Raw genomic sequence first — 16264 nt, 5'->3', positions numbered from 1 at the left:
GCCGCTGAGCCTGCGCGTCCGGAGCCTGTGCTCCGCAACGGGAGAGGCCACAACAGAGGGAGGCCCGCGTACCACAAAAAAAAAAAAGATTTGCTTTTGCCATTACCATGGTAACATGCTCAGTGGAGAAAATGGAAATACATATAAAAGCATTAAAAAGAAAAAACGGGGACTTCCCTGGTGGCGCAGTGGTTAAGAGTCCACCTACCAATGCAGGGGACACGGGTTCGAGCCCTGGTCCGGGAAGATCCCACATGCCGCGGAGCAACTAAGCTCGTGCGCCACAACTGCTGAAGCCTGCGTGCCTAGAGCCCGTGCTCCGCAACTAAAGAAGCCACCGAAATGAGAATACCGCGCACGGCTACGAAGAGTAGCCCCCGCTCGCTGCAACTAGAGAAAGCCCACGCGCGGCCATGAAGACCCAATGCAGCCAAAAAAAAAAAAAAAAAAAAAAAATTAAATTTATTTAAAAAAAACAAAAACCTCTCATCATACCCCCCAGAGAAAATCACAGTTAAAATGGATTTTTTTTTTCCCTTCAGGATTTCTTCCATACCTCTTATATCAGTTCTGTCATCAATGTATTTGATTTAAGATACACTATAGTTAAGCACACAAGCTCTGGAGCCAGACTGCCTGAGTTTGTGTCCTAACTCCATCACTTCCTAGCTACGTGGCCTTGGGCAAACTACTTAACCTCTGTTTCAGTTTCCTCATCTGTAAAATGGGAGTAACAATACTTACATGCATGTTTATAAAGGATTGAAAGTGTTTATAAAGCACCTAGAAGAGTGCCTGGTACAAAATTAATACCGTATAAGTACTCACTAACATTATTTTTAAAGTTAACCATCTTTATATTGAATACATTACTAATAAAATTACAGGTGAGTTACCTAAAAAGCAATAAAGCAATAATTACATGAATAATGATCATGTATATTGAAAACAAAAAGCAAAACTCATCCTGAGGGACTTCCCTGGTGGTCCAGTGGTTAAGACTCTGTGCTTCCACTGCAGGGGGCACTGGTTTGATCCCTGGTCAGGAAACTAAGATCCAGCATGTGCCACAGCATGGCCAAAAAAAAAAACAACTCATCCTGATAAACCTCATCCTGATTCTGAAATTTAGGTGGGAGATTAGTGATCTAGGAATAGAAACATATAGACAGACCTTATCACCCTCCAGAGGCTACTCCCTATATATAGGTGTTCTAATCCCAAGTTTTTAAAGTTTATATATATATATTTTTTGGAAAAGTATATTTTTAAAATAACTAAGGACAGAGAGATATAGAATGACACATCCCATCTATAATTAAGCTAAGGAGATGATTACTTGAGCTATTGATATTTCCCAAGAATGTTAAGTAAACAGGTTTACTCCATCTTTCCTAGAGGTTATAATGAATACATATTATACTATATACTCTTTAATTTGTTCTTTATAATAATTGTTCTTTAATGGTAATCATATTATTGTTTTTACCTTCTGGGCTACAGAACATCTGGTGAAGCAGATCAAGAAACCAGAAATGATAATGTACCTTCTAAGACATTCTTTCAGAAGGATACCCCACTGATTCATGTTATGCATTTGAGTTGGGAGCCATTCGATTTGTAGATTTTGTCATCTGGTTGTTCCTGCATGCATTATACCACATGAAGAGGGTCCCTGTCTATTTCTGACACAATAATATTAATCTTATTCTCCAAGTAAGCACCCAGCATATCTCGAAGATCAGAAAGAAAGCCTCGTTCAGTGTTGCTATGTTCACAGAGGATCACATTTATTCCTTGGGAAGCAGCATCCAGAACATCATGATGGGACATCTCACCTGCCAACAAAAGAAAGAACAAATATTTAAATATTAGACACAGAGTCTGAGGAATGCTGAACCATAACAGCAGAAATACCAACTTTGCATTCTGTATGAAGCAAATGTAATACAGCAGAACTTTACATATAAATCTAGAAAGTTATATGCATGTTTCTTACATGTCCTCCAATTTAAAAAGAGATACAGAATTCCAAATTCTTCTCCTTGGCAGATCCAAAGCAAGTAACCCAATTCACACATCCAACAGTATCTAATATTGCCATAACTAGACCTGTAGGAACACCCATTCAAAATGTTTCCACAATAAAATAAATGACCATTGCTAAGTAAAATGGGGCTTTCAAAAAGTTTCTTTCTTATGTAACTATTAAATAACAAATACCTCAAGAAAATCCTAGGCTTACCACGACGTGAAGCCCACACACTGCAACAAAGAGTAGCCCCCACTCGACGCAACTAGAGAAAGCCCGTGTGCAGCAACAAAGACCCAACGCAGTGGGGGCTTCCCTGGTGGCGCAGTGGTTGAGAGTCCGCCTGCCCATGCAGGGGACATGGGTTCGTGCCCTGGTACGGGAAGATCCCACATGCCGCGGAGTGGCTCGGTCTGTGAGCCATGGCCGCTGAGCCTGCGCGTCCGGAGCCTGTGCTCCGCAACGGGAGAGGCCACAACAGTGAGAGGCCCGTGTACCGCAAAAAAAAAAAAAAGAAAAGAAAAAAAAGAAAAAAAGACCCAACGCAACAATAATAAAATATAAAATGAATAATAAGTCTTTAAAAAAAAAAGAAAATCCTAGGCTTACTTCCCAGAGACTCCTTTACACTTTGTGAGTACCAAAATTTTCAGCATCAACCGTAGTCTAATTCATAAGGATGAAATGAACTTAAGGTTATTTCTAAATTAAAAGCAAGGTATTTTCCTTTGACTTAGGCAAAACCCCTAGGTATTTTCCTTTGACTTAGGCAAAACGCCTAGAAGTTACTGGTGGAAGAGGATCTCATCTTTTGTGAAAAGATTTTGGGAAAACTCAAAATGTTTTGAATTTTAAAAAACACCATTTATGAATCTGATTACTTCCAACTTAAAAGCAAAAATATGCACAATTTGGCTTGTTCATAAAAAGCATAATTTTGAAATATACTTAAGAGACATAAAGGCATTAAAAAAAATGGTTCTTAGAAAAAAAAGCCCCCCTGCCCAAATCTTCAATTCCCCACACACCCCCCCTACCCAAATATACACCATTTCATTATAAGGAATAGTTTTTATTCAGGCACCTTTTAAAACATCTTAATCTAAGTAACAGTAGAGAAAAAGTAAAAGGAGAAAAAGACACTAGGGAGGCTCAGTTAGAAGTCATGCTTTAAGGAAAGACAATCTGGCTGCCTGGACTATTATAAATGCACCGGCTGGAGAAGGCATGGAAGTGGGAAAATCCATAAAGACCCTGCAATAACCCCAGAAGACAAAGGAAAGAAAGGCTGGCTCAGGATGGCAGCTATGGGAAAGAAAAAGCAAATGAAAGACAATTTATATTTGCAAGGAGCAATCTCGCCATCTGCTGGTCTCTCTAGGATATTACCCTTTATGACCTAACACATCAAGCTCAAAGGAAGAGTGATGAAACTGGTCTATTGGCTGGGGCTTCCCATCCCTGAAGTTATATTCAAAGTGATGCCTCACAGACCATAGACATCTTAAGTTAGCCAGATAAGAAGATATTTTCTGTTTCCCCAACTAACCAGATAGGAAGGACATTGTAACATTTCGGAACTGTGTGAATTTATCTTATGTACATATTGCTTTATAATAAAAAAACTAATTTAAAAAAGGTCATTATTTATGAAGAAACAGACACTCCAAACCGAGAGATATACAACAAAGCAAATGGCCTACACTCTTCAAAAATGTCAATGCTCTGAAGACAAAGTTTAGAACTATTCCAGAGGTAGTGTGTGATCATGGATTGGATATCAACCTGAAATCATCAAAACATGGTCATATAAGACAAGGTCCTTGTTCTTAGGAGATATAATGCTGAGGTATTTGGGGTAAAAGGTCACCATATCTGCAATTTATTACAAAACGGTTTGGGAGGAAACATGTAAATATATAAATATACTTATGCATACACAAATATATACACACATATATTGTATGATATGTTACAGAGAGAGAGAGAAAATGTACAAATGTGGCAAAATACAACCATTAGTAATCTAGGTGAAGGGTATACAGGAGTTCATTGTGCTATTCTTGCAACTTTTCTATAGGTCTAAAATTCCTTCAAAGTAAAATGTTAAAATTTTCAAACAGAAACACCATGTTGTAAGATATCAAATTGCCTATACACTGAAAGTTTATTTCAATCTGGTATAAATTTGAGGGCTTATGAAAAATCTTACCTCTTTAGAAGGATAAAAAAGAAAACAGGTAAAGTAACGGTCACATACATTTTTAGTTGGTTCAAAAAATACATCATGCTTGCTCAGATGCTGCACCTCTATACTTAGGTATGTGACAATGTTTCAAGTGCAGCACCCTCTGTAAGGGGGTGTGCTAGACAATAAGGCGTGGGTGTGGGTGGCAGGAGAGGCCTTAGTAATGGAGGGCCCCAGAGGTAGCCAAAGGAACGGCCAGGGGCTTCAGACCCTTGAGTCTAGTCCTAGAAGTGGGAAAAGTAATCTTTAACCCCCAGTCTCCTAACCCTCAGGAGGCGCAGAGGTGGAAATACCGCTGGTAGCAGCAGAGTACAAAGTGCCTCCAACTCCTTGGAGGAATGATGGGCCAAGTTACCAGTTAGGTATTACCCACAAGGACAGAGTATAAGGCCTGGGAGCCAAACAATTAATGTCCAATAAGAAATGCATATTGTAGGTTAAGAACAAAGTGACAGGAATCGGGAGAGGAAGCCATGACCATCGGGGCAGGAGCTGGACACTGTCAAGAAAAAGCTTCTCAGGGGAGGTATCTTTGAGCTTACCGCTAGAAGTTTAACAAAGTGGCAAAGAGAAGACATCTTAGCCAGGGAAAACAGCATGAGCAAAGGCTGTATGAAAGAGGATGAAACATTTAGGCTTCACCAGGACAGCTGAAGGAGATGACTGAAGGGTTTTTAGCCTGGATAATATTATCCACCAACATATTTGTACTTCTGAAAGTTAGTTTTGTGGGAGTGTGTGGAAGATTAAGATTAGAAGCTTGATGAAGTACTTCAGGTAGAGGATGCCTGGATGGAGATACAGGGAAAAGTTCTAGAAAGATTTTGGAGTTATAACTGATAGAAACTGATGATTGTCTTTAGGGCTGAGTAAGAGGAACCATTTTCTACCTAAGGCGACAAGGTAAAAAGTGTCCCATTAACTTACACGTGAAATCTGAGAGAAATCATGTTTAGGAAGAAGTTATAGGTTAAATAAGTGCTGAATATCAGTTTTTTAGATAATCTAATTGTTTAATGATTTTTTTTCCCCTCCACAAAGAATATGGTATGTTCCCAATTTTGGCATAGTCCGTATTTATTTCAGGTTCAAATAACAGATCCATTTATATGTCAGATGCTGTCCTAAAACCTGCTATTATTAGATCCATCTATATGTCAGATGCTGTCCTAAAATACGCTATTTTTTAACTTGAAAAAAAATAAACCAAGGTAGGGAAGGGATGCACAAGAAAAGGGTAGAAAAAAGATCCAAAGGCTGTCCTACCTGTGAGGTAGAGGTCGGCTTCTGTTCCCTGAAGGACGCTACTCCCAGAACCAGCGCACACGGCCACGACTTTGACTGGGGACTCTTCCAGATAAAGGAAACAAGAGGCCACTACTTTATAATTCCCCTTCACTTTAATATTATAATTTGTACCGAGAATCCTAAATGTAATGCAGATTTCACTCCTAGTCTCATCACCAGTACGTGAATTTTGCTTACGAAGTTTTAAAAAATAATAAAACACATCTTCACACGGGCAAACAGACTATTCCTTGGCATTGCAGAGCTAACCCAAGGCAGCATTATTATTCCTTCAGATGTATGTTGCTGCAGAAGCCCACATAAGGCACCCCTGAATAGTATCAACCACTATTAGCGCTAGGCTTTGGGCTTTACTGCAATGCTGCTCAGTAAAGCAACCTCATCCGGGTCTCCAGGTAACAGTGAGAGCTAAGCAGGTAACTCTCTGTTCCCAGGTAAGGAAGCTAAGGAACTAAAAGGGCTAGTTAGAGGATGCTACGAATGGATTTGACACACGTTTTTTTAAATATCGTATGTATCCTGAAAGAGCATCCTCTGAAGAGTGAAATACAGAATCTTTCAAGCCAAAATCCAATAAGCGTTTAGCACTTAGGTTTCTAGAATGGACACTTCACTAGTGGTATTTCAAAAGAGTGGCACTGAAGCTGGTCAGAAGTCCAATGCCATCCCTGCCACCGACCCTTTTTGGAAACGAACACTCATGAGTTGTTTGATCCAGCTGTGGACTTTAGATAAGTTTCTCTCCAAACCTCAATTTTTTTCACCTATACGATGGGAATAATAACACCTCCCAGACAGCTAAAGACGGCTAGCATTTACTGCACTTAATGTGTGCCAGTCACATGAATTATACCACCACCTCGATGAGTTAGGTTTTATTATTTCTGCAGTTTTTACAGATGAGGCTACCAGGACACAGGGGGTTAAATAGCCTGTCAAAGTCATGCAGCAGACAGGACAAATGTGGACCCAAGTCGTTCAGATTCCACACTCCTAACACCTGCGCTCTACTCGCGGCCTTCACAGTGGGAACTCACCCACTCAGGACACTAGGTACAGTGCTAGGCTCACTGCAGGGGTCCAACAAATGTTCTGTCCGTTCCTTTTGTTACCCAAAATACTGGGGAAAGCCAAGAGAAAAGGCAGTGGCTACAAAACTCAGAAACTGCACTGGATCACATCACTTAGCACTGCCTCACTATAAAATATTGCCAGTATTATAAAATTTAAGATTTGCATTGTAACTGGAGCAATCACAATTTCCAGCTTTCTTCCTGGATACTGGTAGGATTGCACTTCATGCTCTCCCTGGGTTGAATAATTCTGGACAATGAGTTGAACAGAATATGTATTTCCAGACTAGAATGTTTAACTGATGGTTTGAGACCCTCCCTCTGCAACAGTAACCAGTCTACAACGAGCAAACTTCCCCCACCGATTTGAGATGAATGTGGAGTGTGCCTGAGAAATAAATCTTGTTTGGGCCAATGAGATGGATACCACAGTATAACCTCAACCACCCTGATCAATAAAGTAAAGCAGTCATCTCCTGTGAGCTGCTAACATGTTTCTGTCATCTATGCTGACACAGCCAAGAGTTTCCATTTTTGCCCAACAGTATCAGTAAGTATACTGGACAAATAAAGGAGACATATTTACCTAAGGTCTTCCCTACTCCAAGAGCAAGGCGAACATGAGACAGTTTTAGGTGCCTTTTGATTTGCTCAATCACGGTTGCCAAGGAGACAGACTCATCCAGTGTGCATAACCGTCCCATCCCAGTATGTAGAAGCAGAGGCTGAAGGGAAACAGAAATTAGAAAAAGTGTACACATCAGTCCTAGAAGACAAATCCATAGAACAAACAGCAAATGCCGAGATCAATAAAACAAGCATACTATCAGCCTGCTATAAAACCAGCTCCAGGCTAAAATTTGGGGATGCAAACCTGACAAAAACATTCTCTGACTTCTAGGAGCACAGTCTCCTGGGAAGGCAGATGTGTAAACAATGAAAATAAAAGTGTTTTTAAATACAAAGTAGGTATTGTTTTTTTATGGGAGCACAAAGGAATGACAAAATAAATGAGTTGAGACTAGGGGAGGTGGGTACTTGGAGTAAGTGGAGTCAAACAGGTTCTACAACGACTTGGGTCTCGAAGACAGACCAGAAAAGAGTTAAAAAAGGAGCGATGTCAAGTGCAGTGTGGTGGGTTAGGGACAGGGTGAGATGTGGAGAGGCATTCTAAAGAGAGAGATCACGTACAAAGGTGCCAAGATGGGAGAGACCGCACAGGGCAGATGGAAAAGCAGACAGTGTAGCTGGTATACAGAGCAAGGGATGTGGATGGAGAAGACGCGGAGACAAGGGTCCTTGCCAGTCATGAAGGGCTTCACACTCTGAGCTAAAAAGCCTGGATTGTCTCCTGTAGGCGCCCACTCAGGAGGTACTCATATCCCAAGTGAGAGAAGATGAGAGTTTCAACTACTGTGGTGGCGAAGCAAACGGAGGGGAGAAACATTTTGTAGATTTAGGGACAGAATCAGCAGGGCTTGGATTTACAGGGGCAAGGGAGAGTTGTGCAAACCGCAAATAAGATAGATGATGATGCCACCAATAAAAGAGAAAAAAGTGGTATTTAAAGGCGTGGTATGGGGATAAGGTCAATACTTGTATATATTGGATTTTAAATACTTGTAAGAGTCGTAAGTGGAAAATGTTCGGAAAGTGGCTGGAAATATAGGTCCTTTTACAATTTTTTATCTTTTACCTTAAGAAAGCATTCTGAGACAGGAAGTAAAGACATAGGAATCATCATACAAATGGCTGTCAAGTTAAAGGAATGAATAAAAACGGTCCAGGCATAGGGTATAAGATAAGAGACTGAACCTGTAACTGAGTCTCTAATCCTGAAGAAGTACCACTATGGTCTAAATGTTTCTGTCCCCCTCAAATTCATAGGTTGAAATCCTAACCTACAGATTAGGAGGTGTAGCCTTTGGGAAGTACTTAAGTCATGAGGCTGGAACCCACACGAATGGGATTAGTGCTTTAGAAAAGAGGCTCCAGAGAGATCCTCAGTCCCCTCCACCATGTGAGGACACAGAGGGAAGGCGCCATCTTTGAACCACAAAGTGAACTCCCACCAGACACCACTCCGAATCTACCAGTGCCATGATCTTGGACTTTCTAGCCTCCAAAACTGTGAGAAATAACTTTCTGTAGTTTATAAGCTATCCAGTCTGTGGTACTCTGTTACAGCAGTCCAAACATGTTATAGTAGCCCGAATGGACTAAGACAAGTTCCAACATTTCCTTATTCCTGAAACGTCTCCCGTTTTAAATATACTTTCCAGGGCATGACATGCCTTCAATCACCACTTTGTATCTAATAATTTACATATGAATTTGTCAAACAAAAATGCACAGTAACATATTTTTTATTACCTTCTCCAGTGACAGAATTTCAGTCTTCTGATAATATTGTCTGTGCTGGGATAGAAAAGCCACCACCTGCATCAAAGCTTGCTGAGTACAATTCAGACTGAGCCGTGTCTGTTCTTCATCATCAGTCCTAGAAAAAAAGTCACTTCCTGGTTTAGGATAAATATAAACAATGTATTTAAAAGAATCCACAGTTTACAACCTCCTATAATAGGAGATTAGATTTATACGGAATTTAGGATTTAATTCCAAGCCGAACTATTTTCTAGAATAGTGTTTCTCAAACCTTCACATGCATCAAAATCATCTCATGGCCTTATTAAAGCAGACTGCTGGGCCCTACCCCCAGAGTTTCTAATTCAGTAGGTCTGAGTGGGGGCTAAGAATTTATCTTTCTAACAAGTTCCAGGTGATACTGATGTTGCTGGTCCAGGGACCTCACTTTGAAACCCCTGTTCTAGAACAGTTCTTAGTCCTGGTTGTGCATCAGAAATCTCCTGCTGGCTTCTTAAAATAACAGCTGCTGGACCCTTCTATAGATCCAGTGAAACAGAACATCTATGAATGGGGCTAGGGCAAACTGAATTTTTTTAAAGCCCTAGAAAAGTTAATTTTCAAATATCATTGAATACAAGAATCTCCTGGACAGATTCTCAGGCAAACCCCATTCTAATTACACAGATCTAGGATAAAGCCAAAAATCTGCATTTTTCATAAGCACCCGTTAGCAATGATCCAGAGGTCCCTGAATCACCCTTTAAAAAGCAATGCCCTTAAAAAACAATAAAATAGGGCTTCCCTGGTGGCGCAGTGGTTGCGCGTCCGCCTGCCGATGCAGGGGAACCGGGTTCGCGCCCCGGTCTGGGAGGATCCCACATGCCGCGGAGCGGCTGGGCCCGTGAGCCATGGCCGCGGAGCCTGTGCTCCGTGACGGGAGAGGCCACAACAGAGGGAGGCCCGCATACCACACACAAAAAAACAAAAAACAAAAAACAAAAAAACAATAAAATAATAAAATTTAAAAAGCAATGCCCTTGGGAATTCCCTGGTGGTTCTGTGGTTAGGACTCGGTGCTTTCACTGATGGGGTCCGGGTTCAATCCCTTCAATCCCTGGATCCCTGGTTGGGGAACTAAGATCCTGCAAGCTGTGGGGCGCAGCCCATAAAAAAAAAAAACAAAAAAAAACAAAAACCAATGCCCCAGAGCCTCTCCAAAAAAACTAGCATCAAGAAAGTTTTGTATTTAACCATAAACTCTAAATATAATCATAGAATTCTAGAACTAAGACACCTTACAAGATAATGTGGAAGTGTAGTTTCAACACTGGAACCATCTGCAGAGATTTGAAAAGAAAAAGCAAAAACAGTGCCTGGCCCCCAAGCTAATGGTAAATCCCAGATATTACCTGTAATATGGAGAAACTGGAACCAAACTAAATGTGCATCAGTTTTTTATAAAGTCCATCAGTTAGGAAGAGGAATACTTCAAGAAATTACAGTACATTCATAATAAACACTGCGTAGCAATTAAAAAGAGAGACATACATAGAAAGATTTCTAAAACACCTTAAGTTAAAAAGGCAAATACAGCACACCATTTAATTAAGAAAGCAATGAATAAGACAAAACTACACATTTCTCTGTGTCCCTATACGTGTTTGGAAAGATACCCACTTCTCTGAAAACAACGGAAAAGACAACTTGAGTTGAAGATACTGGGACTGAGTAGAGGGAACAAGGAGAACTTTTGTGTTGCTTAAATTTTTCATGCTTTACTTGTATAATTTTAATTTCAGTATTTACACAGTATTTCAGTATGGTAAAAGACACCATGACTGGAACCTATGCAAAATCTTATAAACAATTTTTCTTAAGATTCTTGGAATTCCCCAATATTATTAGACAACATTTACTACGATTTTACTATAAAGTATCTACACTTAAAAACCACTCATCAGGGCTTCCCTGGTGGCGCAGTGGTTGAGAGTCCGCCTGCCGATGCAGGGGACACGGGTTCGTGCCCCGGTCCGGGAAGATCCCACATGCCGCGGAGCAGCTGGGCCCGTGAGCCATGGCCGCTGAGCCTGCGCGTCCGGAGCCTGTGCTCCGCAACGGGAGAGGCCACAACAGTGAGAGGCCCGCGTAACGCGGGAAAAAAAAAAAAAAAAAAAAAAAACACTCATCAGAGTCACTTTTTGGTGTAGCCTGATATAGATTTCCATTTTAGCTTTGTGCAGTGGCAGTATCGTAGCCAATGGGGTTTACCCAAGGTGCGATTATTGCAATAGGTTTCCATTTTATAAAAAAGTCATTGTACCTTTTTTTTTTTTAACAATTATTAAGTCCTATCTTTGTATAACTTGTCTTTTACGATGCTTTAGTAGGTATTAGGGTAAATCAGCCCCCCAAAAAATCTCTAATGAAGCAACATTTTTTTTTGGCTGCATTGGGTCTTTGTTGCTGTGCAGCAACCGGGGGCTACTCTTCGTTATGGTGCGCAGGCTTCTCATTGCAGTGGCTTCTCTTGCTGCGGAGCATGGGCTCTAGGTGGGTGGGCTTCAGTAGTTGTGGCTCACGGGCTCTAGAGCGCAGGCTCAGTAGTTGTGGCTCACGGGCCCAGTTGCTCCACGGTATGTGGGATCTTCCCGGACCAGGGTTCGTACCCGTGTCCCCTGCATTGGCAGGCAGATTCTTAACCCCTGCGCCACTAGGGACGTCCCTGAAGCAACATTTTGGTATCTCAGCCCTAATTAAATAAATGATTGACCTTCCAAGAGGCACTTTAATGTATTTTTCTTTTCAAGTGTTTGGGAATCATCAGTTGCTAGGAACTGATAAAAGTAAACCTATGTTATCAGCATATAACTAGGGTATATCTGCATACCCTAAGGTAAAAATAACTTTCAACATTGCCGGGAGGATTAGAAATACTGTAGGATGTGTGGTATAGTCCCTCCCACATAGAAAACAGTCAATAAGTGTTACTTATCATTTTTATTGCTTTGAAAAGATCCCATGGTTCTCCTTAGGGACCCGCAGGCAAATGAGAAGTATGCTGCTTTGTAAACCCACCGTAGGAAAGTGATTTGCTGCAAACTTAAATAACAGAGTTATAGAATTTGTAAGAAAGATTCTTACAAATTAATATACACAAGGACAGGAAAAGATATTGTACCTAGCAGAAAAAGAAGTGACAGATACACCTTCAATTCCTTTCACTGCAGAAATGACTTTGTCCAGGTCTTGGGTGTGGGTAACATTGAATTCTACTCTGTGTGTTCCCTCCGTGGGGTAGTCAGGAGCTCTGGAAGCATGGATGGGCCTGGAGGTGCAAACTCCTAGAAAGAAAAAATTGTCAGAAATTGGAGTTTTTGTGGGTTTATTAAAAAATTAGAAAGATAAACCACTATGGGCAAAACTTCTAAGAAATGAATATTTTTGAAAAGATTCATTCTCAGATGCTTACATAATATACATACATATCCCTTATATATACATCCAACAATCCCCATAATTTAGGGATTTAGTATAGACATACATAATCAAATTTATTTTCAGATTTTCCAGAAGACTCTTAAATATCACAAAAAGTTGGACAAGACTGACTCATGAATTTTTACATAACATATAGAATCGTGACTGCTTACTAAATTTACTCATGTAAACTATGATTCAAGTCGCAAATGCTCACAATTTACTTGACCACATTAATCCAGATTATATCATCGCAGAAGCTTCAGCCCAAAATGAGTAAACTAAAAAGACTTACTAAAAGCTAAAACACATATGCTGAATTCCCTCATTGTGCTGGGCATAAGGACTAATCCAATAAAACTCTATTTGATTGACATATGAAGTATATTTTGGAGAGGCTTGAGCTTTCAGTTCAGTTTAACAAGCGTTTCTGGAGTGCCTGAGTGCCAGGCACTGTGCCACATGAGTAAGGAATCACAAAGCTCCATCAAAAATGAAGATTTCCTATGCTGTCCTTATTCACTAAGGATAAAAATTTCATTTTTCAAATGCAATTTAATTGCCAGATTTCAGCAAGATTATTTTAAAATATATAAAAATAGAATAATGGTCCCCATCCCTAAAGCAGTTAAAACACTACTGGAAAGACATTCTAAAATTTCAAAGCACTGGTAGGGAAAATACTCAATATGAAAGAACAAGAGGCTTCTCACCAAGCCCTTTAGCCAGCCAGTTGTTGACTCCCTGGGGAGCGGCATCATAGGCCGTGTGAGGAGAGTAGATCCCGACTCTGTTCTCCAGCGCCCGGATCACCAGGCGCTCTTTCCAGGTTTTCCAGGTGATGCGCTTCATAGGTCGGAAAATGGGCGGATGGTAGGAGAGAATGAGATCTGCCTTCTTCTGCAGCGCCTCCTCCATCACTTCTTCTGTCAAATCATTGGTTAGGAAGAGCGTGTTTACAGTGTGTGGTGGGCTTGGTTCCACCAGTAATCCAACATTGTCCCAGCTCTCAGCAAATGAGAGGGATGCAAAGTCATTCAAGGAGGAAAGGAGAGCCTTTAGATCCATGAAGGAACGGGAAGAACTGCAGATCAGGGAATGGATTAGGCGGACTGTCGTGGGGACCAGGCATACACGAGATGACAACATGCAGAAGTCAGGTAAAACTGAGTATCTGAAGTCAAAACACAGAAAATGGACCTCTGAGACAGTAAAGCATATGAGCAAAAGAGCTGTAGTCCTACGTGCCTGGCTTCAAATACTGGCTCTGCCACTTACCGGCACATGGTATCATAGGTAAGTCATTTAACCTCTCTGAGCTTGTTTTCTCATCTACAAAATGGAGACACTGTAACTTACCTCACAGGCCGTCTGGAGGAGTAAATGGATTAATATGTTTAAGTCACCTTGCACAAGCCTGGTGCACAACACACAATTATGCTCCTTCCCTCCTCCCTGCCCCCTCCCACACACCCTTGTTCTTGTTCTCCCCACCCGTACTTCAACCACCCTTCTCCATTTCTCTAAATATTACCCTTCCTTCCAAGACCCTTTCGACTTCCTAAATAAAGCTTTTCTTGACAAACCTTCCTTTTCAGTGTCTTCCCTCTCCCTGTCCCACCTGCTTTTGCACTAGTTATTCTCATAATATTATATTCCTGTTTGTCTGTCTCCCCCGGTACGCTAAAGCTACTGGAGGACAGAAACTACCTTTTCTGTATCTCAGGATCACCAAAATAGGCCAGCACTAAATGCTTACTATACAGACTGACACAGTCCCCCTTCCCCCATCATAGCAGAATTTGGAGTTACGGTGGTACATACTGCCATTAAAAAGTGCTTTATCAAAAGAGTAACAATAACATATTTAAAAAGTTAAGTGTTTTGTAGGGACACCAAGGGGGGAAAGTGGCGGGGTGTGGGTGGTGGTAGGATGAACTGGGAGATTGGGATTGACATGTATACACTAATATGTATAAAGTAGTAATAAGAACCTGCTGTATAAAAAATAAATAAAATAAAATTCAAAAAAAAATTAGTTAAAAAAAAAAAAAGTTAAGTGTTTTATCAGCAGCCAGAACCATGGGATGCACAGGTGAGTCACTCTGTGAAAGGGTAGGGTCAAGGCAGGAAAGGGCAGGAGCCGCTGCCCCTGAGCCAACAGCTACCTGCCACACAAAGGCCAGAATCAAGAGGTGGGAGAGGTGAAGATGTAAGGGCTCACACAGTCTGTAAGCCTTGTAGACATCTATATCCAATACAAAAGATAACACTGTCAGCTCCATTCTTAAATTTACTATCTATGAACACTTTTGTTTTTGAAGAAAAGCATTTCATGGTATGCAAAATAATTAACAAGAAAGCACAGTCAATTGTAAATTTAATGAAATACTCAACTCAATTTAAAAAGCAAATTTTATTCAATATTTGTACGCAGAAATACTTAATATTGGGACTTGCCTGGTGGCACAGTGGTTAAGAATCAGCCTGCCAATGCAGGGGACACGGGTTCGAGCCCTGATCGGGGAAGATCCCACCTGCCGTGGAGCAACTAAGCCCGTGCGCCACAACTATTGCGCCCTCGCTCTACAGCCCGTGAGCCGCAACTACTGAAGCCCGCATGCCTAGAGCCTGTGCTCCGCAACAAGAGAAGCCACGGCAAGGAGAAGCCTGCACACCGCAACCAAGAGTAGCCCCCGCTCGCCGCAACTAGAGAAAGCCCACGTGGAGCAACGAAGACCCAATGCAGCCAAAAATAAAATAAAATAAGAAAAAAGAAATAATTAATGCACTTATTCAATATACAGTTTGGAGTGACGTGGAACCACTCGAACCTGGGGTCTTGGAATATCTTCTAAGGGTCCTTATACCACTTCCACTCTCCAGATTCCACGTCCCGATACTACTCCATTCTCCAGACTCTTCTAAATCTGGCAAGCCCTAAAGTGAAGCTCTAGTGGGCCACCACGCCGGTTCTGTTACCTACAGTTACATGTGAAGGAGTCCTTGTAAGTAACAAAACACTCCCCATTTCCTACGAAGCTGAGTAGCTTGAAGTCACAATTAACGAGAATGGGAGGCGGCAGAGCATGGTGGGAAGAGCACCGACTCTAAAACCAGACTGCCTCCCAAAGCCACAGCTGTCTCAGAGGACTCCACCTCTGTGGTTTCCACCTCTGAAGGGTGCAAATAATAGTGCCCAGCTCACAGCGTGGTTGCAAGATTTAACCGTGAAGCTGGGAACAATGCCTGGCCTAGAGTCTGCACTATTTATTATTAAGATTCATTAGCAAGGCCCACTTTACAGCCTGCAAACTGCGCCCTCTTGTTTCGGTCCCACTTCAGGCCTTTTCTAGGGCAATGAAGAGCGCAGGTGGCACGGCCGATAAGTCCTTGAGTTAAGTCCCCGGCCCCTCTAGAGCGCTATGCGCACCCGCGGCAAGCCGGTTTTCTGCGCCTATCTCCTCCCTTGCCACCTTTCGCTGCAGCAGGCTCGTAAACCACAGCCCGCCTCCAAGGCCTCAGCTACTCACGCTGAAATTTAACCCGCCCAAGACTCACCAGCCCCGGGAACTCAGCTAGCGCTTCCTCCGGTCGTGCGCGAAACTTCCTGGCTTCGTGAAAGTGGGCGGGGCGGGGGAGCCGGTCGGAGGTGGTCCTTCCGGTTTTGCGTCTGAGCCCAAGGCACTTCTAGGGGTTGACTAGAGTTACGCTTCTTGTCCTAGTGTAATTATTAAAAGATAATTTTAACCCTTTCAT

At 41.7% G+C, this 16264-nt stretch overlaps 1 protein-coding gene across 3 annotated transcripts; it reads right to left on the bottom strand.

The window, feature by feature from the left end:
- Positions 1 to 15: 15 nt before the first annotated feature.
- Positions 16 to 16139, bottom strand: NIF3L1 (NGG1 interacting factor 3 like 1). 3 transcript variants are annotated; one of them, XM_007108152.4, is made up of 7 exons: positions 16067 to 16139; positions 13219 to 13679; positions 12207 to 12369; positions 9035 to 9161; positions 7248 to 7386; positions 5547 to 5630; positions 16 to 1838 (listed from the first exon to the last, which is right to left on the bottom strand). In XM_007108152.4, exons 2-7 carry the CDS (start codon positions 13652 to 13654, stop codon positions 1654 to 1656), a joined length of 1134 nt encoding a protein of 377 aa, XP_007108214.2. In that variant the 5' UTR covers positions 13655 to 13679; positions 16067 to 16139; the 3' UTR covers positions 16 to 1653. The 3 variants fall into 3 exon arrangements, with proteins under 3 accessions (XP_007108214.2, XP_007108215.2, XP_054945328.1); XM_007108153.4 differs by lacking the exon at positions 16067 to 16139 and adding an exon at positions 15340 to 16009; XM_055089353.1 differs by lacking the exon at positions 16067 to 16139 and adding an exon at positions 14966 to 15168.
- Between the last annotated feature and the right edge of the window lie 125 nt (positions 16140 to 16264).

The sequence above is a fragment of the Physeter macrocephalus genome, chromosome 2 (genome assembly GCF_002837175.3).
Source record: "Physeter macrocephalus isolate SW-GA chromosome 2, ASM283717v5, whole genome shotgun sequence".
NCBI lineage: Eukaryota > Metazoa > Chordata > Mammalia > Artiodactyla > Physeteridae > Physeter > Physeter macrocephalus.
Note: the sequence above shows the minus strand (reverse complement) of the source record. Positions and strands in the feature narration are given on the sequence as shown.